At 46.9% G+C, this 15,912-nt stretch overlaps 1 protein-coding gene across 1 annotated transcript; it reads right to left on the bottom strand.

The window, feature by feature from the left end:
- Positions 1-2,378: 2,378 nt before the first annotated feature.
- On the bottom strand, positions 2,379-14,664 carry H6PD (hexose-6-phosphate dehydrogenase/glucose 1-dehydrogenase). The gene is made up of 5 exons (XM_026715830.2): positions 14,560-14,664; positions 10,690-11,340; positions 7,517-7,634; positions 5,782-6,051; positions 2,379-4,577 (listed from the first exon to the last, which is right to left on the bottom strand). The coding sequence occupies exons 2-5, from the start codon at positions 11,317-11,319 to the stop codon at positions 3,220-3,222; spliced, it is 2,376 nt and encodes a 791-aa protein (XP_026571615.2). The 5' UTR covers positions 11,320-11,340; positions 14,560-14,664; the 3' UTR covers positions 2,379-3,219.
- Positions 14,665-15,912: the final 1,248 nt, after the last annotated feature.

Genomic DNA, 15,912 nt, shown 5'->3' with positions numbered 1-15,912 from the left:
ATTTTTGGCTTGTCCGGAGTTTTTCTGCAGCAAATTAATAATAATAATAATAATAATAATAATAATAATAATAATAATAATAATAATGTTTGATTCTACTTCGTTGGCCTTTTGTAAATAAACCTCACAAAAATGTTGCCAGCCTTCTTTTCATCTTCCTCTAAGGAAAAATGAAAAAAATATATATATAAAGGTTACATTCATCGTTTCTTTAATTTAAATTGGGAAGTTTTGGGGTTTTATTTTCCTTCTTGTCCTGGAAGATGACAGATTCCTTTAAAAAAAAGGAAGAAAAGAAACGGTAGCTCTTTTAACACTTCCTGCTTGTCAAAAAACAGATTTAAATGATTCCGCTGAGCCCTAAAAACAAAACCAAATATTTACCCCCCAGGCCCTGTTGGAAATATTAAAGGCAGACATGAACTGACTTGCCTGCATGTTCCCAAAAAGTTCAACTTAAAACGGGGGAGCTTTAAGTTTCTAGTCCTGAGTGAACTGATTTAGGAAGGAAAACATGACATTTTTTAAAAAAAACCCAGCACTCGCTAGAAATGCTATTAAACACGTGAATCCTTTCTCTGTGGCCCTAATTTTTTTTTTCCCCCAAATTTTGTTCTGTTACACTTTAACTAATATATTTGATTCTTTTTGTTAGTTTTTATTGTTTTTTTTATTTTTTAAATATGGTTTTACATTGTGTAAGCCGCCTCGGAGCAATATAAATTCAATAAATAAAATAAAAAAATAAATAATAATACCCTTTTCCTTGGGAAAAACAAAAATGCTCGCCTTTCCACTGCACACCAGCCCTGCGAGGTGTCCCGTCCCCCCCACAAGGACACTTAGCAAACCTACGGGCTGCTCTCTTTAGCCAAACCTCCATCTTCCGAAGCAGTCTATCTGCCCGTATAGGAAAGCAATGGGAATCCAGGACTGCATCAGCTTGGGGTGGGAAGGGAAGTCCAATGTAAACCGACGGCAGGGAGGTGAGAATAGATTAGGCCGTTTCATGGATGGCGCATTCATAGGGTGAGGCTGCAGTGTCATCGAAGACGATTAGCGCTCCACCGATTAGCCAAGTTTGCCCCTTGTCAAGAGATTGGGTTTTGCCTGACCTTTCGGCACAAATAGGTTTGTTCTTCCTTATCTCCCAGCAGCTGTGCGTTCGGCCCCGTTGTGTACCACTCAAAAAAGCTTGTTGTTTTCTTGCATGGCCGACACCAAGCACGCGAACGCGGCCTGCTTGAACAAAAGTGTCTCTGTGACGGATGCCCACCGACAGCTGCCAATCTGACTCAAGGAAACAGCGGGCTGTTGTTTTTTGCTTTTTTGGCTTGACCTTCGACGTCGTTTTCTGAAAACGGACTTCGCATTTTCACCCCTGTTGCACAAGCTAGAAGGGGTCAAAAAAAACAACAACTACGCAACCGCCCACACAACACTGGAAGGGCTTTGCATACACTGGAGACACAACAGCTGGCCTGCTTTAAAAGGAAACACAATTCACGCACCCTGGCTTAGTTGGAAGGGAAGTGACCCCGTAATTGCAATGACCCCAGCAGAGCCTCCTTGGGTGCAGGCAATCTATCCCCAGCCCCCAAACAAAGCCAGCCAATGCAACAGAGCCGAACAATTTATTACAATTTTCTTGTACAAAATTTAAAAAAAAAACCAACTTATTTCAGGCGTATAAATACTGAACATCGATCGTTTTGGACAAAACAGGAAGATGTTGAAAAATATCAGTAGTTATCGAAAATCACACGTGGGAAACATTGGTTTAAATTGAATTTTTTTTCAACACGGCCACTTTAAGGGGTGTGGACCCGCCCAACTCCCAGAATTCTCCAGGCTGGCTTGGGAATTCTGGGATTTGAAGTCCACACCCCTTAAAGTGGCCATGTTGAAAACACCCTAGCAGGAAAACAGCTCTTTAAGGCACTTTCTGATTATTGCAATAATTCCATCAAACTTCAACCATCTCTAGTTTAAATTCAGAAAAAGAAACATGGTTTGTCCCATTTTTTTTTTTATGCTAGTGTACCCTTCTATAAATTGCTGCCCTCTGGGCTTCAAGGATTACAATCCCTATCATCCCCCACCGTCTGTTGTTTGCTGTTTCTGTTTTTTTTTTTTTTGCAAAACATTCTATCCAGAATTAGGAAAGGGCACCACCTGGTGGTAAAATTATATTTCTCTATATTTTTTTTCCACCAGTTGCCCCAAGTCAGTTTCAGCAACTCGTTTGACACCAAATCAAAACTAGATTGCAAGATAAAATCTCCGATCCAGAGCAGAATTATGCTGATTTGAATTGGAGGGACACCAGAAAAGTTAGCAACATTTTGTCTGCTTAGAAGTGCAATTTTTTTTGGGGGGGAATTCAGCCCAACCTCTACAGGTCAAAACCAACCTGCCTTTTTCTATACACAAAAAGAGCCTGATGTTGGCCCACAGCTGAACATCGATAAACCCGCTCAGTTAAACTAATTTTTATCTCAAAACTGAATTTCTGGCAGTCGATTTCTGTATACTTTTTTACCTGGGATTGAATGGCAGGTAGTTCTGCGAGGTAGGTTGTTTAAATGACTCCCAAAGGGGGAAACTGAGGCACACAGCAAAGTTGTTCCTCGACTGGGAAGGTAGAAAAAAGAACTGGAAAAAAAAATATTTCCTACCTCTCCCAATTTTCCACTTGAAAGCTTCCTGAGGTTGTTTAAATAATGCCCGAGGGGGGGGGGAGAAACTGAGGCACACAGCAAACTTGTTCCTTGACTAGGAAGGTAGGAAAGAACTTTATAAAATATTTCCTACCTCTTTCTCGATTTCCCACTTGAAAAGCAACCTCAGCCAGTGGAACTCAGCGCCACAAGGTGCGGTAATGAATGCCACCTCCGACGGCTCAATTAACAAGAATTAGATAAATTAATAAAGGGAAGAGGAAGCAGCCACCAAACATTGGATGTTCTTTCAATGAAGCTTTACACAAACCTGAGAGATGAGCAGGGAATTAGGCCACTTCCTGGGTGGTGAGAAAACCTGGCTTGGCTGTTACTAAGACAATTTAATGGGAAGAAAAACAACCTGAAGAGCGGTGGTCCATTGAGTAATTTTTTTGCCCCCTCAATTCGTCCCCCAGACAATTTTCACACCATACCCTGAAGGATTTCTGCTGAGTAACGCCAGGTTAAAGGGGGGAACCCCCAGTTTGAGAAAGAATCACCCCATTAAGGCTTCGTAATCGATATACCAGGATATTTGGCCTTTTTGGGGCTTCACCCCCGATATTGGCCACTTCTCGGCGTCGTTTCCTGACCGGCTGACAATCGAGACCGTCTCGTGTTTGCTCTTCCCCATCACCAAGATGGATACTTGTCTGGCTTTGTTGATAAGTGACAGAGTGACCGTCATACGCTGGTGCGGTTTGGCGGGGCTCTCGGCGAAGATGACGTCCTGGTCTCCTTCAAGGCCGGCCGAGTAGGGGAAGAGAGAAGCCGTGTGCCCGTCAGTGCCCATTCCCAGGAGAATCAGGTCGAAGCTGGAGTTGGCTACCAAGGCCCCGATCTCGTTGGTGTAAAGCTCCGGCCCTCGGTCGCCTTCCACGCAGAGCCTCCGGTTCAGGTGCACGGGCATCGGGTGGATGTTGAAATAAGGGATGCGGATGTGCCAGAGCAAGTGGTGGTGGAGGTGTCCGAAATTCGATTCCGGGTCGGCCAGCGGGACGCAGCGCTCGTCCACCATCCATAAGTGAGTCTGCTTCCACGGGAAGCTGTAGTGATGCCTGCTGAGTTGCCGGAACAAGGCCAAGGGGCTCGAGCCACCGGAAAGCGCCAAGTGGAACTCGCCGCGCCGCCGGATGGCGTCGAGCGCCGTGGTCTCTATGTCAGACGCCAGGCGGCCAACGAGGTCGTCAGGCCAGGCAGTAACCAACCGGCTCTCCCGAAAGGAGGAGAGCAAGGTCTGGAATTGGTTGGCGGTGTGTTTATCCTCAGCGTCGATCACCTCCAGAGTCTCTCTAGTTAGAAAAGCCACTTCCTTGCCAATCATCTCAAAATCTAACAGGGCCCCGTTTTCTGGGCCTCCGGGATACAGGCGGGGCAATTCGCGGCTCAGCTGATCCAGCAACGGGGACCAAAAGGCCCATGAGGCCAGCAAATTCTCTGTGGTGATGAAGGATTCCTTCCTCCCGTGGAAGATTGCCGAGAGCAGGAAGGGATAAGCGTCCCGCTGGGTAGCGGGGACGTAGACGTGATAATCGGAGAGACTTTGGCCCCAAAGGCGGAGCTGTGGGCGGTCCGAGAACTCTTTCCAGGCGCCGCGGGGCATGGCCGGCCGAAAGAGGTTGCGGCTAACCAGGATCGCGGGTGAATTCAGCTCTCCGCCCCCAATGGAGAAGACGATCTGTTTCGGCTTGCAATAGCTGCGTCCGGCCTCCCAGGCACTCTCGGTCTGGACGCAGTGCGCCTGGTTTCTGAACAGGATGCGGACGTAGCTGGCCCGCTCGTCGAGGACTTTGCCGGACGTCAGGACGAACGGTACCCCTTCCCAGCGTAGATTGTCCAAATGAACGAGGACCCCTAAAACAATAGAGAAAATGGGTGGCTTTGGACCCATAAACGCACAGCCTCCTCAGTAAGGCAGGGAAGACCAGGTGTGCGGGAGTTATAGATCCGCCTCGAAGATAAAAGCAAAGCTGATGAACCACACCATAATTTTTCCAGGCAAAAACAACCCGTCTGCTCAACTGACCCCAAGCTCTCCAAATGGGGGCTGACTACAAGCCCCATCATCCCCAACCAACAAATCCACTTGCTTCCTTTCAAGCACTACACTTATGTCTCTGTAGGGCCGTGGATAGGGGAAATCTGTCCTTCCTCTATATTCTAGTTTCTTCTATCTTTTTTTTTTTCCCAGATCCCTAATTCATACATTTGCACCTGGATTTTCACCCTCCATCTGGCAAATAAATAACAATTTAACTGTTCTGAAGATTGCCGTTCCTTTTATTTATTTTTTCCTCCTCTTCCTTCCGCAGGCCGGAATCCTGACGCCTACCTTACAAGGTTGTTGTGATGCTGGAGGAAATTCTGGCCCTTGCTAACTTCTGTGCAATACATAAACTTGTTTTTTTTTTCCCCTCCTGCTGGCATTCTCAAAATAAGAGGAAGGTGACACATACACCCCCGCCTTGAGTGCAATGGAGGATTCAACATTTTTTTACCACTGGTTCTGTGGGTGTGGCTTGGTGGGCACGCTTTGCAAACGCTTTGCGCATGCACCGAGGGCTTGATACTGACCTTCTCCTGCCATCCTGCACTCTCCCTGTGTGTTCAACAGCTGGCGCGTGACAATCCGCTGTGCCGCGCGAAGCAGCTGAGCTTCAAAACCAGTGGTGGCTAACCTTTTTGTGCTCCTGTGCCAAAAATTCCAGAAATACAGGAAATGACGAAAACGGGCCTGTTTTTCGGCCTCCCGAGGCTGCAGAGGCTTCCCTCAAGCCTCTGGGAGGCTGAAAAAGGCCTCCAACGGGCCGAAAATCAGCTGGGAAGCATGCACATGCGCAGTGAGGTAAGTTTGCCTGGCACTCGTACGCCCGCATAAATGGCTCTGCGTGCTACCTGTGGCACACATACCATAGGTTCACCGTCACGGGGATAAGAGACAGCAGCTGATCGTTGGAGCGAACCTGTTCGCTCACGGATAATTCTCAGAGCTACCGGTTCAGTCGAACCAGCCTGAACCAGTAGAATACCACCCCACTGCTTGGGTGTCCAGATTTACCTGCAAATGTTGGCGTCTTGGTGAAATAGTCCTGCCCCTTCTGAAGCTCCTCCCTCACATGGGCGCTGTATGCCGCGTACTGGCCAATCACGGCGCTGGTTTTTTCCAAGCTTCGCAAGCTGGAGAAAGCCCCGAGCTTGCTCCGGAGGACTTCTTCCGAGTTGGTGAGGTTGGCGGGTAGCTCCATGGCGAGACACATCAGGATTTCGGTCAGGTGGTTCTGGTGCATGTCGCGGAGGACGCCATACTGCTCGTAAAACTCTGTGCGATCTGGGCGAAGAAGGGACAAGCCGCGTGAGAAGCCTCACCCGAGCCAAAATTTGTGTCGCGATGAATCGATGAATCTGTTAAATTAAATCTGCGGAATCGAAAGCTTTCCGCGTTCGGGCGCCCGTTGGCAAAATTATTCGACCCATTTAGCAGGGGAGGAAATGTCGTTCACACACACCCCGGCTCTCTTCCCAGATGGTTTTTTTTTTGCCTCTGCACCCAAGTGTGGGATCCCCTGGTGGTCTCCTGCTCAAGAACTACAGTATCTGGGCCCATCCCTGTTTTTAGCCTTTGGGGACTCCCCCCGCCCCCCGCCAAAGGTCATCTCGCTCGACAAAGAGCGAGAAACGAGTCAGGGGAGTTAGACAGACTGTCCCAGTACTGCAGTGTCCTTCAGAAAAGGAGAGAAAAATCATTTTTGGTTAGACCGCTTCGTGCTGCAACCAGAAAGACGGAAAGGAAAAAAAAGGGGGAGGTTTTTTCCCAACTCAAAAGAGGAGAAACATTTAAAGGGCCGTACTGCAAGCAAACGCACGGCCCATTCTCCCCGTCCTTCAACAAACGGTCCCTCGCACGAGCAAAACCGCTGTGTGCAACAACGCGCCAAGAATTTCCTCCTCGTTCCCCTAGCCAGAAAAAAAAAAAAAAACAACCTCTGGAATTTGCCAAGTTTAAAATGATTATTTTAGGAAATGGGACGCTGGTTGCTTTTAATAACCTAATGCGTTGCGGGCACCGTGCGCAGCCCAGGCACATTTCTGAGGCTGCAGGGGAGGAAAAAAAGAAGTCAACATCAGGTGAGTGTTAGGTGCTAGGTGTGGGGAAACAGCAGTCTTGTGACTTTTACCCACAACAGTGACTTCTTCCTGAGGTTCCTCAAGCCATCTCTCTCTCTCTCTCTCTCTCTCTCTCTCTCTCTCTCTCTCTGTGGACGACTTTCTGTGTGCACAATGAAGGCGCTTTATCAATTCAGCTCTTCCTGTGTAATTAAGGTTAAGTCACTAGTCCTCATGGTTTTTAATAAAGGGCTGATTGCCACGATCACACAGGAAATCCTCTCGGAGACTCAGGCCACTGGAATGCCACTCGGAGCGTGGAAAGCAACCGGCATGCATAAAGTAAAAAGCCAATCAAATAAAACACGGGGCTGTTTTCGCAGATTTTTTTTGGTGGGGGGCTGCTAAGAAAGGCATTCCTGGATTGAGAGAGAATATATACATATATATATATAAAAAGAGGGTTTAATGAATTGCTAAAGGCAGCCGGCCAAAACTGGAGGTGACTAACTTAAATGGAAGAAAAGAAATTAAGTCAAAAACTTAAGGGAACTTCAGCATGGAAAGCCCAAAGCGTCCAGAAAAAAATAAATAAATATGGAAATGCAGAATTCATTTACATCAAGAATAAAATCGTGAGTCCCCCACCCACTGATTCTTCCTCCCCAAGCAAATTGACGCCCACATACTTTTGACATCCACAGTTTCTTTCAGAACAATTTCCACGCGTTCCACATGATGGCGATTCCAGAGTGGGTCCAATTTTTCTCGGTTTTGATTCCGGAAGGGTAAAATGTGAGCCACCACCTTCAAGAAGGGGGAGAAGAAGGGGGAAAAATTTTAGGAACTCCCCGTATTTTTTGGGGGAAATAAAAACAAACCAGAGGGCGCCTCTATCTTCGGGGGATTGTCTTGCCAACAAATTGTGCCAAATTTCAGAAAGACCCAACTCCGATCAATTTTGTGATTCAATTAAATCGAAGACTTAATCCAATCCTCAATTAAATCGAAGACTTAATCCAATCCTCAAGTAAATCGAAGACTTAATCCAATCCTCAATTAAATCGAAGACTTAATCCAATCCTCAAGTAAATCGAAGACTTAATCCAATCCTCAATTAAATCGAAGATCTAATTCAATCCTCAATTAAATCAAAGATTTAATCAAATCAAAAGAGCCCCAAATTGCGGATCAGGCCTTTATAATAAAAATTGCATTTGGTTCAATCCAGGCTGTTAGGCATGAAATTGGGGGAGCAAAATTAGCAAAATTCCTCATTCCCCCATCAGAAATATACCTAATTAGATCCTGATTAGTTTGCTCTATTCAAAGATTCGGGAAGCTTAAATTTCTCCATCAGAGGTAGTCCTTGGCTTACGACTGCAATCAAGCCCATTTCTATCACTAAGTGAGATGTTCAGTTAAATCAGTGTTAGCACCTTTCTTGCCATGGGAATCACTGCAGTTGTTAAGTTAACAACCTGGTTGTTAAGTGAATCTGTCTTCCCCATTGACAGCCGCAAAAGGAGATCACATGACCCCCAGGACGCTGCGGCCGTTGTAAATATGAGTCGGGGGACTATACCTGTATTAACAAATATGTGTGTGTGTGTGTGTGTGTGTGTTTGTTTGGAGAAAAGAGAAAACGCTTTTAAGTTATTCAGGGAAATGCCAGGCTTTTGCAGAGTTTTTCCATGTCCATACCCAACAAGCCCCTCCTTTTCATCCTAAACGCACTCTGCACATACCCAGAGGCCCAGCTTTCTTTTGATTTCTACAGCAGAGGAAATCTCGATTTTGGGGCCATCGTGAAAGCCAAATTATCCCCATTTCCAGGCAAGGTCGCTCTCTCTCTCTCCAACACCCTACAGCAGGGGTGTCAAACCTGATGTCATTGAGGGCTGCATCAGGGTTGTGTAGGGGGGTGGGCGTGGCCAGGGGGCAGGGGCGTGGCCAGCTCGACATCACTCATGTCAGGGGGAGCACCTGTCCTGCCAAGTACTAAGGCAGAACTTCCCGGAGACCCTCACTCATTCTCATTATAATCTCCTTTCCTTTCCTTCTTTCCCCTTCCTTCCCTTTCCTTTCCATTCTTTCCTTCCCATTCCTTCTCGTTCTTTCCTTCCCATTCCTTCCTCATTCCTTTCCTTCTTTCCCATTCCTTCCCCTTCCGATTCCTTCCCTTCCTTTCTATTCCTTTCTATTCCTTCCCATTCCTTTCCTTCCCTTCCTTTCCATTCCTTCCCTTTCTTTTCTCCTTCTTCCTTCCCGTCTTTCCTCATTTTTTCCTTCCTTGCTCTCTTCCCACCGTCGCCCCTTTTTGCTTTCTCTTTCCTCTTCCCCTTTCTCCTTTTCCTTGTCCCTTTTTGCACGCTCAGATGCAAAAGGGGGAAAACATTTCTCTTTCTCTTTGGTTTGTTTCTTTTGTAGTTTGTTTTGCTAGCCCTCCGTCAGCCAAAATAATAATAATAATAATAATAATAATAATAATAATAATAATAATAATAATAATAATAATGGAGGCACTGTGGATCAATCCTTTGGCATTTCCAGCCTGGCTCCATGGGGCAGAACTTAAGCACCCCACAGGATGGATGCCTTGAGTTTGACACTAATATCCTTCCATCCCTTCTAAGGTTCCCTGCGTTTGCAGAACAAACCAGGGAGGGGGGAAAGGGGAGGAACTGGGGGAAGAGAGGTGAAAATTACACGCTTCACTGCCAGCTTATCAAATTAAAAGCCTCGTTGCAGGGAAATTTTGAAATTTTGGCAGCCAAGCACTGATGGGAGGCTGAGACGGGGTGGGGGGTGGGAAAAAAAAATACTTTACTCAACAAAACTTGAAGTGACAACCTTGGGATTCCTGGCAGGGTGGTCTGGTTCCCCGTTCTGCCTTTTGGCACGCTCACTCCCCGACACACTCTCCCGCACACAACTGCAGCGAGTTAGCTGGCAAGCGTGGGGAGATTAAACCCCAATTAAATAAAGCCACCCTCGTTTTCCTACTCTTAAGAAGGTTCCCCCCCCCCCCCCAAAAAAGACCCACTTGTATGGAATGGTATAGGTTTTCCTGCTGGGGGGGGGAGGGGGCTGGACTAGATGACCTCCAAAGGTCCCTACCAACTCTGTTTATTCTGTTCTGCCCTTCTCACGTTTCCAATTCTCTTCCTTTCCTTGTGGCACAGCCTCTCTTCGTTTCCCAACCCACTTGGTTTTGTGCGAACCTCGGGGTGTGTCCCCTCACCTGGGGGTTGGTTGCCGATTTGCTTCCGGGCACAATTCAAGGCACTGGTTGTCACCTTTAAAGCCCTCCATGGCTTGGGACCAGGCTATCTAAGGGACCTTCTCTTGCTACCCAGCCCAACCAGCTCTGTCCTCACAATCAGAAGGCTGTGAGTTCCATCCTAGGTAGAGGCGGATATTTCTTTCTCTGGGCACACTGAGTATATATCTGCCGAACAAAAACTCAGCCCTGGCAACAGGAAGAGCATCCGGCCAGTAAACACTCTGCTAGCTCCATTCAGTTACCGAGACTCCACCCCGCAAGGGATTATGGGCTCGTTAAAAGAAGGTGGTTATTTTATTTCTTTTATATTGTCTTTTTATTTCCTCTAAGCCACTTTGAGCGAGCAGGCAGCAATCTAAATTGTCCAAATAAATAAATAAATAAATCTAAACCACCCTAACAAGGTTGGGGAATGACCGGCGCTGAACTCCAACGCCTTCGCTAGAGTCGCCCCTCTTAAAAAGTGACAACACCCCCGCTGTTGTTCCCCTGCCAATCAAGCCAGGATCAAACCGCCTCTCTTCCACCCAGACGTTGTGGGTGGATAATTCAAACCCCCGTTAAGATTCTCCCCACCTGCTTCCCCAGGTAATGATCCACCCGGTAAATCTCCTCTTCGCGGAAGACGGCGGCGAGCTCTTCTGCCAGCTGTTGCGCCGAGAGCAAATTGTGGCCGAACGGTTTCTCCAGCACCACGCGCAGCCAGGCGCCCGAAGGCGGCCTGCAGCTGCTGTTAATGTGCCGGGCAATTTCGGCGTAGGCGAACGGCGGCACGGACAGGTAAAAGATGCGCCCGGTTTCCACCAGTTCCTCCTGAGCCAGGCTGGTTTGAATACCCTGGTTGAGACGGGCGTAGTCGTCTTCCCCTTTGAGCTGGTGGTACTCCGTCAATTTCAAGAACTGGTCCTTTAACACCGCGCATCTGTTGGGAGGCACCTCCGGGGAGCAGGCCAGGTTTCTCAAGGGATCAAACATCTGCTTCCGCCCCACCTCGGGCTCCTTCTGAGCGGCCCCATAGAAAGTAAACGTGTGCCCGTTCGTCGCTTCGTCGACGTAAAGCTGGAACAAGCTTTGCCACAGGTATTTTTTGGCCAAATCCCCCGTGGCACCCAGGAGGACGACAGAAATGTGGCCCCGGGATTCCCTGCCGTCGACGGGGAACACCGCCCACAGAAAAATGACAGCGAGGGTCTCTTTAAAAAGCATCTTGCCAGCGGGGCGTCCAAGCTGGAAAGAAAGGGAGGAATGGGAACGTGAGAACTTTTGTCAGGAAAGAAAAGGAAAAAAATAAAATAGAATTTGCGCCTTTGGCCCGGAAGGCTGAGGACTGTTTCAATATCAACTTTGTACCCCCAGGTGAGGCAACTCTACGATTTCACATCGCTGGCTCAGAGTGACGGTGTTTTTGAGTAAAGAGCACTTGTGGTAAGCGTGTTTCGTAGGTGAACAGTTTATTGGTGCAAAAAAAAAGATGCCCGTTGCACTCGCAAACTCTTTTAGGAAGGGACAAAGCAGGATTATCACTGCTTCGCTGCTTATAATAATTCCCTTTCATCCTTTTTAATTTTTTTTTAAATTTAAATTTGCATCCAGGTTGCCACAACGGAGTTCAAAATTTCTGCTGCTAAACACGGCAGTTAGGGTTAGTTTTTGCCCCATTTTAAAAACCTTGCCACAATTGTTCAGTAAATCATCGCAGCCGTTGACTTAGTGACCTGGTTTTTAAGTGAATCTGGCTCCCCCATTGACTGGCCTGGTCAGTAGGCCGCTAAATGGGATCACCTTACCCTGGGACACTGCAACTGTCATAAGTACATGCCTGTTGCCAAGCCTCTGAATTTTGATCACGTGACCGTGGGAATGCTGTGACCTGTCAGGATTCCGGCGGTTACCCCCACTTAAATCATGAGTCTGGAGCCAAACTTCCAAATCTTCAAAATTATTCAAAAAAAAATATCGGGAGTTAACATGTCTGGCACTCCCTGGGTGCAGCCGACTCTGAGACACACAATTCATTGTTCCCCTTGACCCTGGTTTTCTACCACCCCTCTGGGTGTATTGTAATCCATATCCTCCAATGGGACACATCCATAGCCCAGAGTCATCAATCATGTTCTCCAGTTAGATTTTAGCACGGCAGAAACTTCAGTCACCTAGTTACTATCTTTGAAAACATTTATGGAATGCAGTTTTGGTTTGCAAGCTGCCGCACTGCTCCCCCCTCCCTTTCTGTTGGCAACTCTAAAAAGGCCAGAGAAATATTTTATGAGTTGACATGATGGTTGTTAAGTGTAAAAGGGTCCTAAATCCCTTTTTCCCGTGTTGTAACTTCGAATGGTCACTAAACTGCCTACACAGTACAGGTAGACAATGGCATAGATGCAAAAAGGCAGCATCGTATCTTACCAGCTAAGGTCCAAAGTGAGTTTATTGCCTATCCGGGACCACCCGGATGGCACCACCTCCACTGAGGCTCAATCACATATCTCTCCTTTCCTGTAATTGTATATTATATGTACTTTGAATTTACATAAAAGGTCAGGTTTATCAGCCTTACAGAAAAAACTGGCAATTTATACTTCCTGGTTTGACAACTTGGTTTTTACACAGCGAGGAGAAAACGCTTTCAACGCTCCAACCGTTAGTCAAACAAAAAAAAAATCCTGTGTAGATTAAAAAATAAATCGGCATTTCCTGGTGTAGAGGTGGCCCTCTCGGAAGGCCAAGTAAAGAAGTAGATGAAGTAGCGATTAAGAGAGTCCAGTCACACCTTCACTGGTCTAGGATGGGTTTTCACACAACATCAGTAAGAAACTCACTGGCTACTCGTGGAAAATAAAGGTAAAAGTTCCCCTCGCACGTACGTGCTAGTCGTTTCTGGCTCCAGGGTTGGGCACCAATTTTGCCATTACAGGATTTAAAAACTGCCTTTTACGCTGAAGGTTGACAGTGACTGGGTTGCCAAGCAAGCAAGCAAGCAAGCAGGCAGCCTGTTTTGGCACAAGACCCGGCATCACCACAACTCCCAATCCCACAATATTGGAGAAGGAGGTTGGCTTAGCCCACGCAGCAGACTGCAGTCTCTACGCCTTCCAACCCACCCCAGTTTGCGAGAGTCGGCTCAGCTGCCCTGAAGCATCTCTGCCTGGAACCAGAAGGTGGTTTTGGAAGTCTGGGGGGAAAAAAATCCAGTGGCGTTTTTTGCTGAAAGTGGAATTTTGCCCCCATCCCCGTTTCCAGCTGAGTAGAAAAACCAGTTTATTCGGTCTTGCCCAGATCCTCAACCATCATCCTGGAGATACTTGTTTTTTTCTGCTGATGTGCAAATAATAAATCCAGCTAGATATGCCAGAGGATGGCTGGGTTAATTGCTGACATATTAAATAGAACACACAAGGTTTCTGATAGAAACCAGAATACACACACACGAAATTTCCTCTTCTTCCTTCCTTCCTTCCTTCTTTCCTTTCCTTCCTCCCTCCTCCTCCTCCTCTTCCTCCTCCTCTTCTTCTTATATTATTATTGGTATATTATTACTATTATTATTATTGGTATATATTTTTTATTCATAAACATTTTGAATACGTATAGTGTATTGTCAGGGCATGTCATTTACAGAAAAGCAAAGAACAAAAGGAAACATTCATATATATATAGTATATCAATATACTATTGATATATGTATCAATAGTAACAGTGTCACAGAATAATTTTAACTAGATTCCTCTTTACATGAGCTTCTTTGTAGTTCTGGGGGTTATACTGACATATTTATCATCATAAACCCTCTTTATATTTAGTTCATACATAGCAATCATCTTTCTTCATCTAATTTCTACCTCTTATCTCTATTATTATTATTATTATTTGGAGAGGTTGGAATTCCTAGATTTGGACAAGGAATTAATTAATTTTTTTAAAAAAACAAATTTAGTGTCAAGGTGGAGGTTGCATGTACGAAAGATAAGGAACAGGTGCGGGGAGGCAGATCGTGGATTGTCCAGGCTTCCTCCAATCCGGGGGTGGTGGTGGCAGATCTGGGTGCAAACCCGGAAGAAAAGGGGGGCACCCAACAACATCCCCCCCCCAAAATCAATGCTATCCCTTCCACCCTTCCTCCTTTCCCCTTTTTAAAATCCCTGGCAGAGGCGCCTACAAGCCGATCTGCTGGCTGGGAAGGCGGAAGTAGGCTTGCGAGGGGCTTTTGGATGGGATCCCGCGCAAAGGTGGCTGCGTCCCTTTTTTTTTTTTTCTTTTCCCAGTGGGCACCTTTTGCAAAAGCGCGCAAGGGGCATTGCATGCTCAGCTTCTATTTTTGCAATAGGAAAAGGTGGGGAAAAAAGCCGCCCCACCCTCCACTCTTGGGGAGCTCATCCCCCCCCTTCTCCCCCCACCCCACCTGCATTTTTGCTCTCGGCCCACGCAGGAAAAAAAGGACCCACTCACCTCCCTCCCACGGGCGACGTTGGAGAAGCCCAAAGGCGGAATCCTGGGAAACGGGGAGACGGCGCCAACGCGGAGATTTCTCCCTCGCCTTCTCTTGCCCGGGCAGCTCCGCCTCTTCTTCCCAATGGCAAGTAGGAGGGAGGGGGGAAAAAAACCTTGTGGTTCGCGTCGAGCCGGAGTGGCAGATTGTGAAGCGGACGGGCGGGGAAGCGAATCTTTCTGGTTCCTCTTTTATTCTTATTTTCATCCCATTTCCTCGTTGTATTGTATACTCAGCGGCAACCAAGTATAAACTTGGGGCCCAACATGAAAATATCCTCGTAACGAGAGCGTTTCTGGAGCAGCGGTCCCGTTACCCTGCTTCCCAACCAGAAGCAGGTATGGAGTTCCAAGGCCCATCATCCACCAACACATGCGGCACGGGATTATGGGGAATCCAATCCCGGGAGGATCTGAGGGACTTGGGGTTGGGGAAAGTACTTTCCAATTGGACGGAGCGCCTTCCAGTTGGTGGGAAAGGCCCTTAACTAAGTTTTCAACCAACTAAATTTTATTTATTAAATCAAATATTATGCACGTTCTTGATATTTGCCTTCTGATGCTAATTTCTCCAAGAAGCATTTAACTGGCATAACTAGCTGCGTTCACTTTTGCTACTTATACAACCCCACCTCATTGTGGTCTAGTGCATTGTTAAGTACAGTCCTGTGGGCGTCAAACCATCATTTCGGGGGCCAGGCACATACTCCAAACCAAGCTAGACCCTGGAGCTTAACCCTACAGGGAATATAAGTGGACCACGCTTATTCCCAGGCCTACCTTTAAGGAACGTTGTGTGAACAAACGCCAAATGGAGCGGGTTCAGGTTAATTTCTTCCTTTATTTAAGGGTGGGGAAAAGGGTTTCCCTTGCAAGACAAGCTAGGCTTCAGCGCAAACCGGGATTGATTTTAACCAGCTTTCACTGAACAAGCCACAATGCACTGGCTTTCCTTAAGAAGTTATGCCTTAAACCGTGCCTGGCTGGCCAGCTTTGCGCAGGGTATTAAACCCTCCCAATTACATCATGGTTTGTGGTCAACCTTGCATCCTTAGCCCTGGATTTCTCTCCGTTTCTTCTCAGGAGCCGTTCGACCTCCAAAACTTCTTCAAGCAATGAGATGGTGGGTTTGCATTTGCAAAGCCTCTCTCTCCCCCCCCACCCCCCCACCAACCCAGCCTGCAGGAGACTGCAGTGAACTGCGCAGCCAGCTAACATGCCCAGAACTGCATTCTCTGCAGCTCAGAAATGCTGCAGTTTCAGCAGGATGGTTAAAAAAAACAAAAAAAAAAAACAATAGTAACAACGAATTAA

This window comes from Pseudonaja textilis, chromosome 18 (genome assembly GCF_049901715.1).
Source record: "Pseudonaja textilis isolate UNSWEBS1 chromosome 18, rPseTex1.2, whole genome shotgun sequence".
In the NCBI taxonomy this organism is placed as follows: Eukaryota; Metazoa; Chordata; class Lepidosauria; order Squamata; family Elapidae; genus Pseudonaja; species Pseudonaja textilis.
The sequence above is the reverse complement of the archived record's forward strand: the minus strand, read 5'-3'. Positions and strand labels throughout refer to the sequence as shown.

What these genes read in the sequence shown, in the direction of transcription:
- H6PD (XM_026715830.2), bottom strand. Translation starts at nt 11,319, where the DNA reads ATGCTTTTTAAAGAGACCCTCGCTGTCATTTTTCTGTGGGCGGTGTTC. An exon ending in ATCATTACCTGGGGAAGCAG is followed by an intron (nt 7,635 to 10,689) that starts GTGGGGAGAATC and finishes CCCTTCTTGAAG; the next exon opens with GTGGTGGCTCACATTTTACC. An exon ending in CAAGACGCCAACATTTGCAG is followed by an intron (nt 4,578 to 5,781) that starts GTAAATCTGGAC and finishes CTATTGTTTTAG; the next exon opens with GGGTCCTCGTTCATTTGGAC.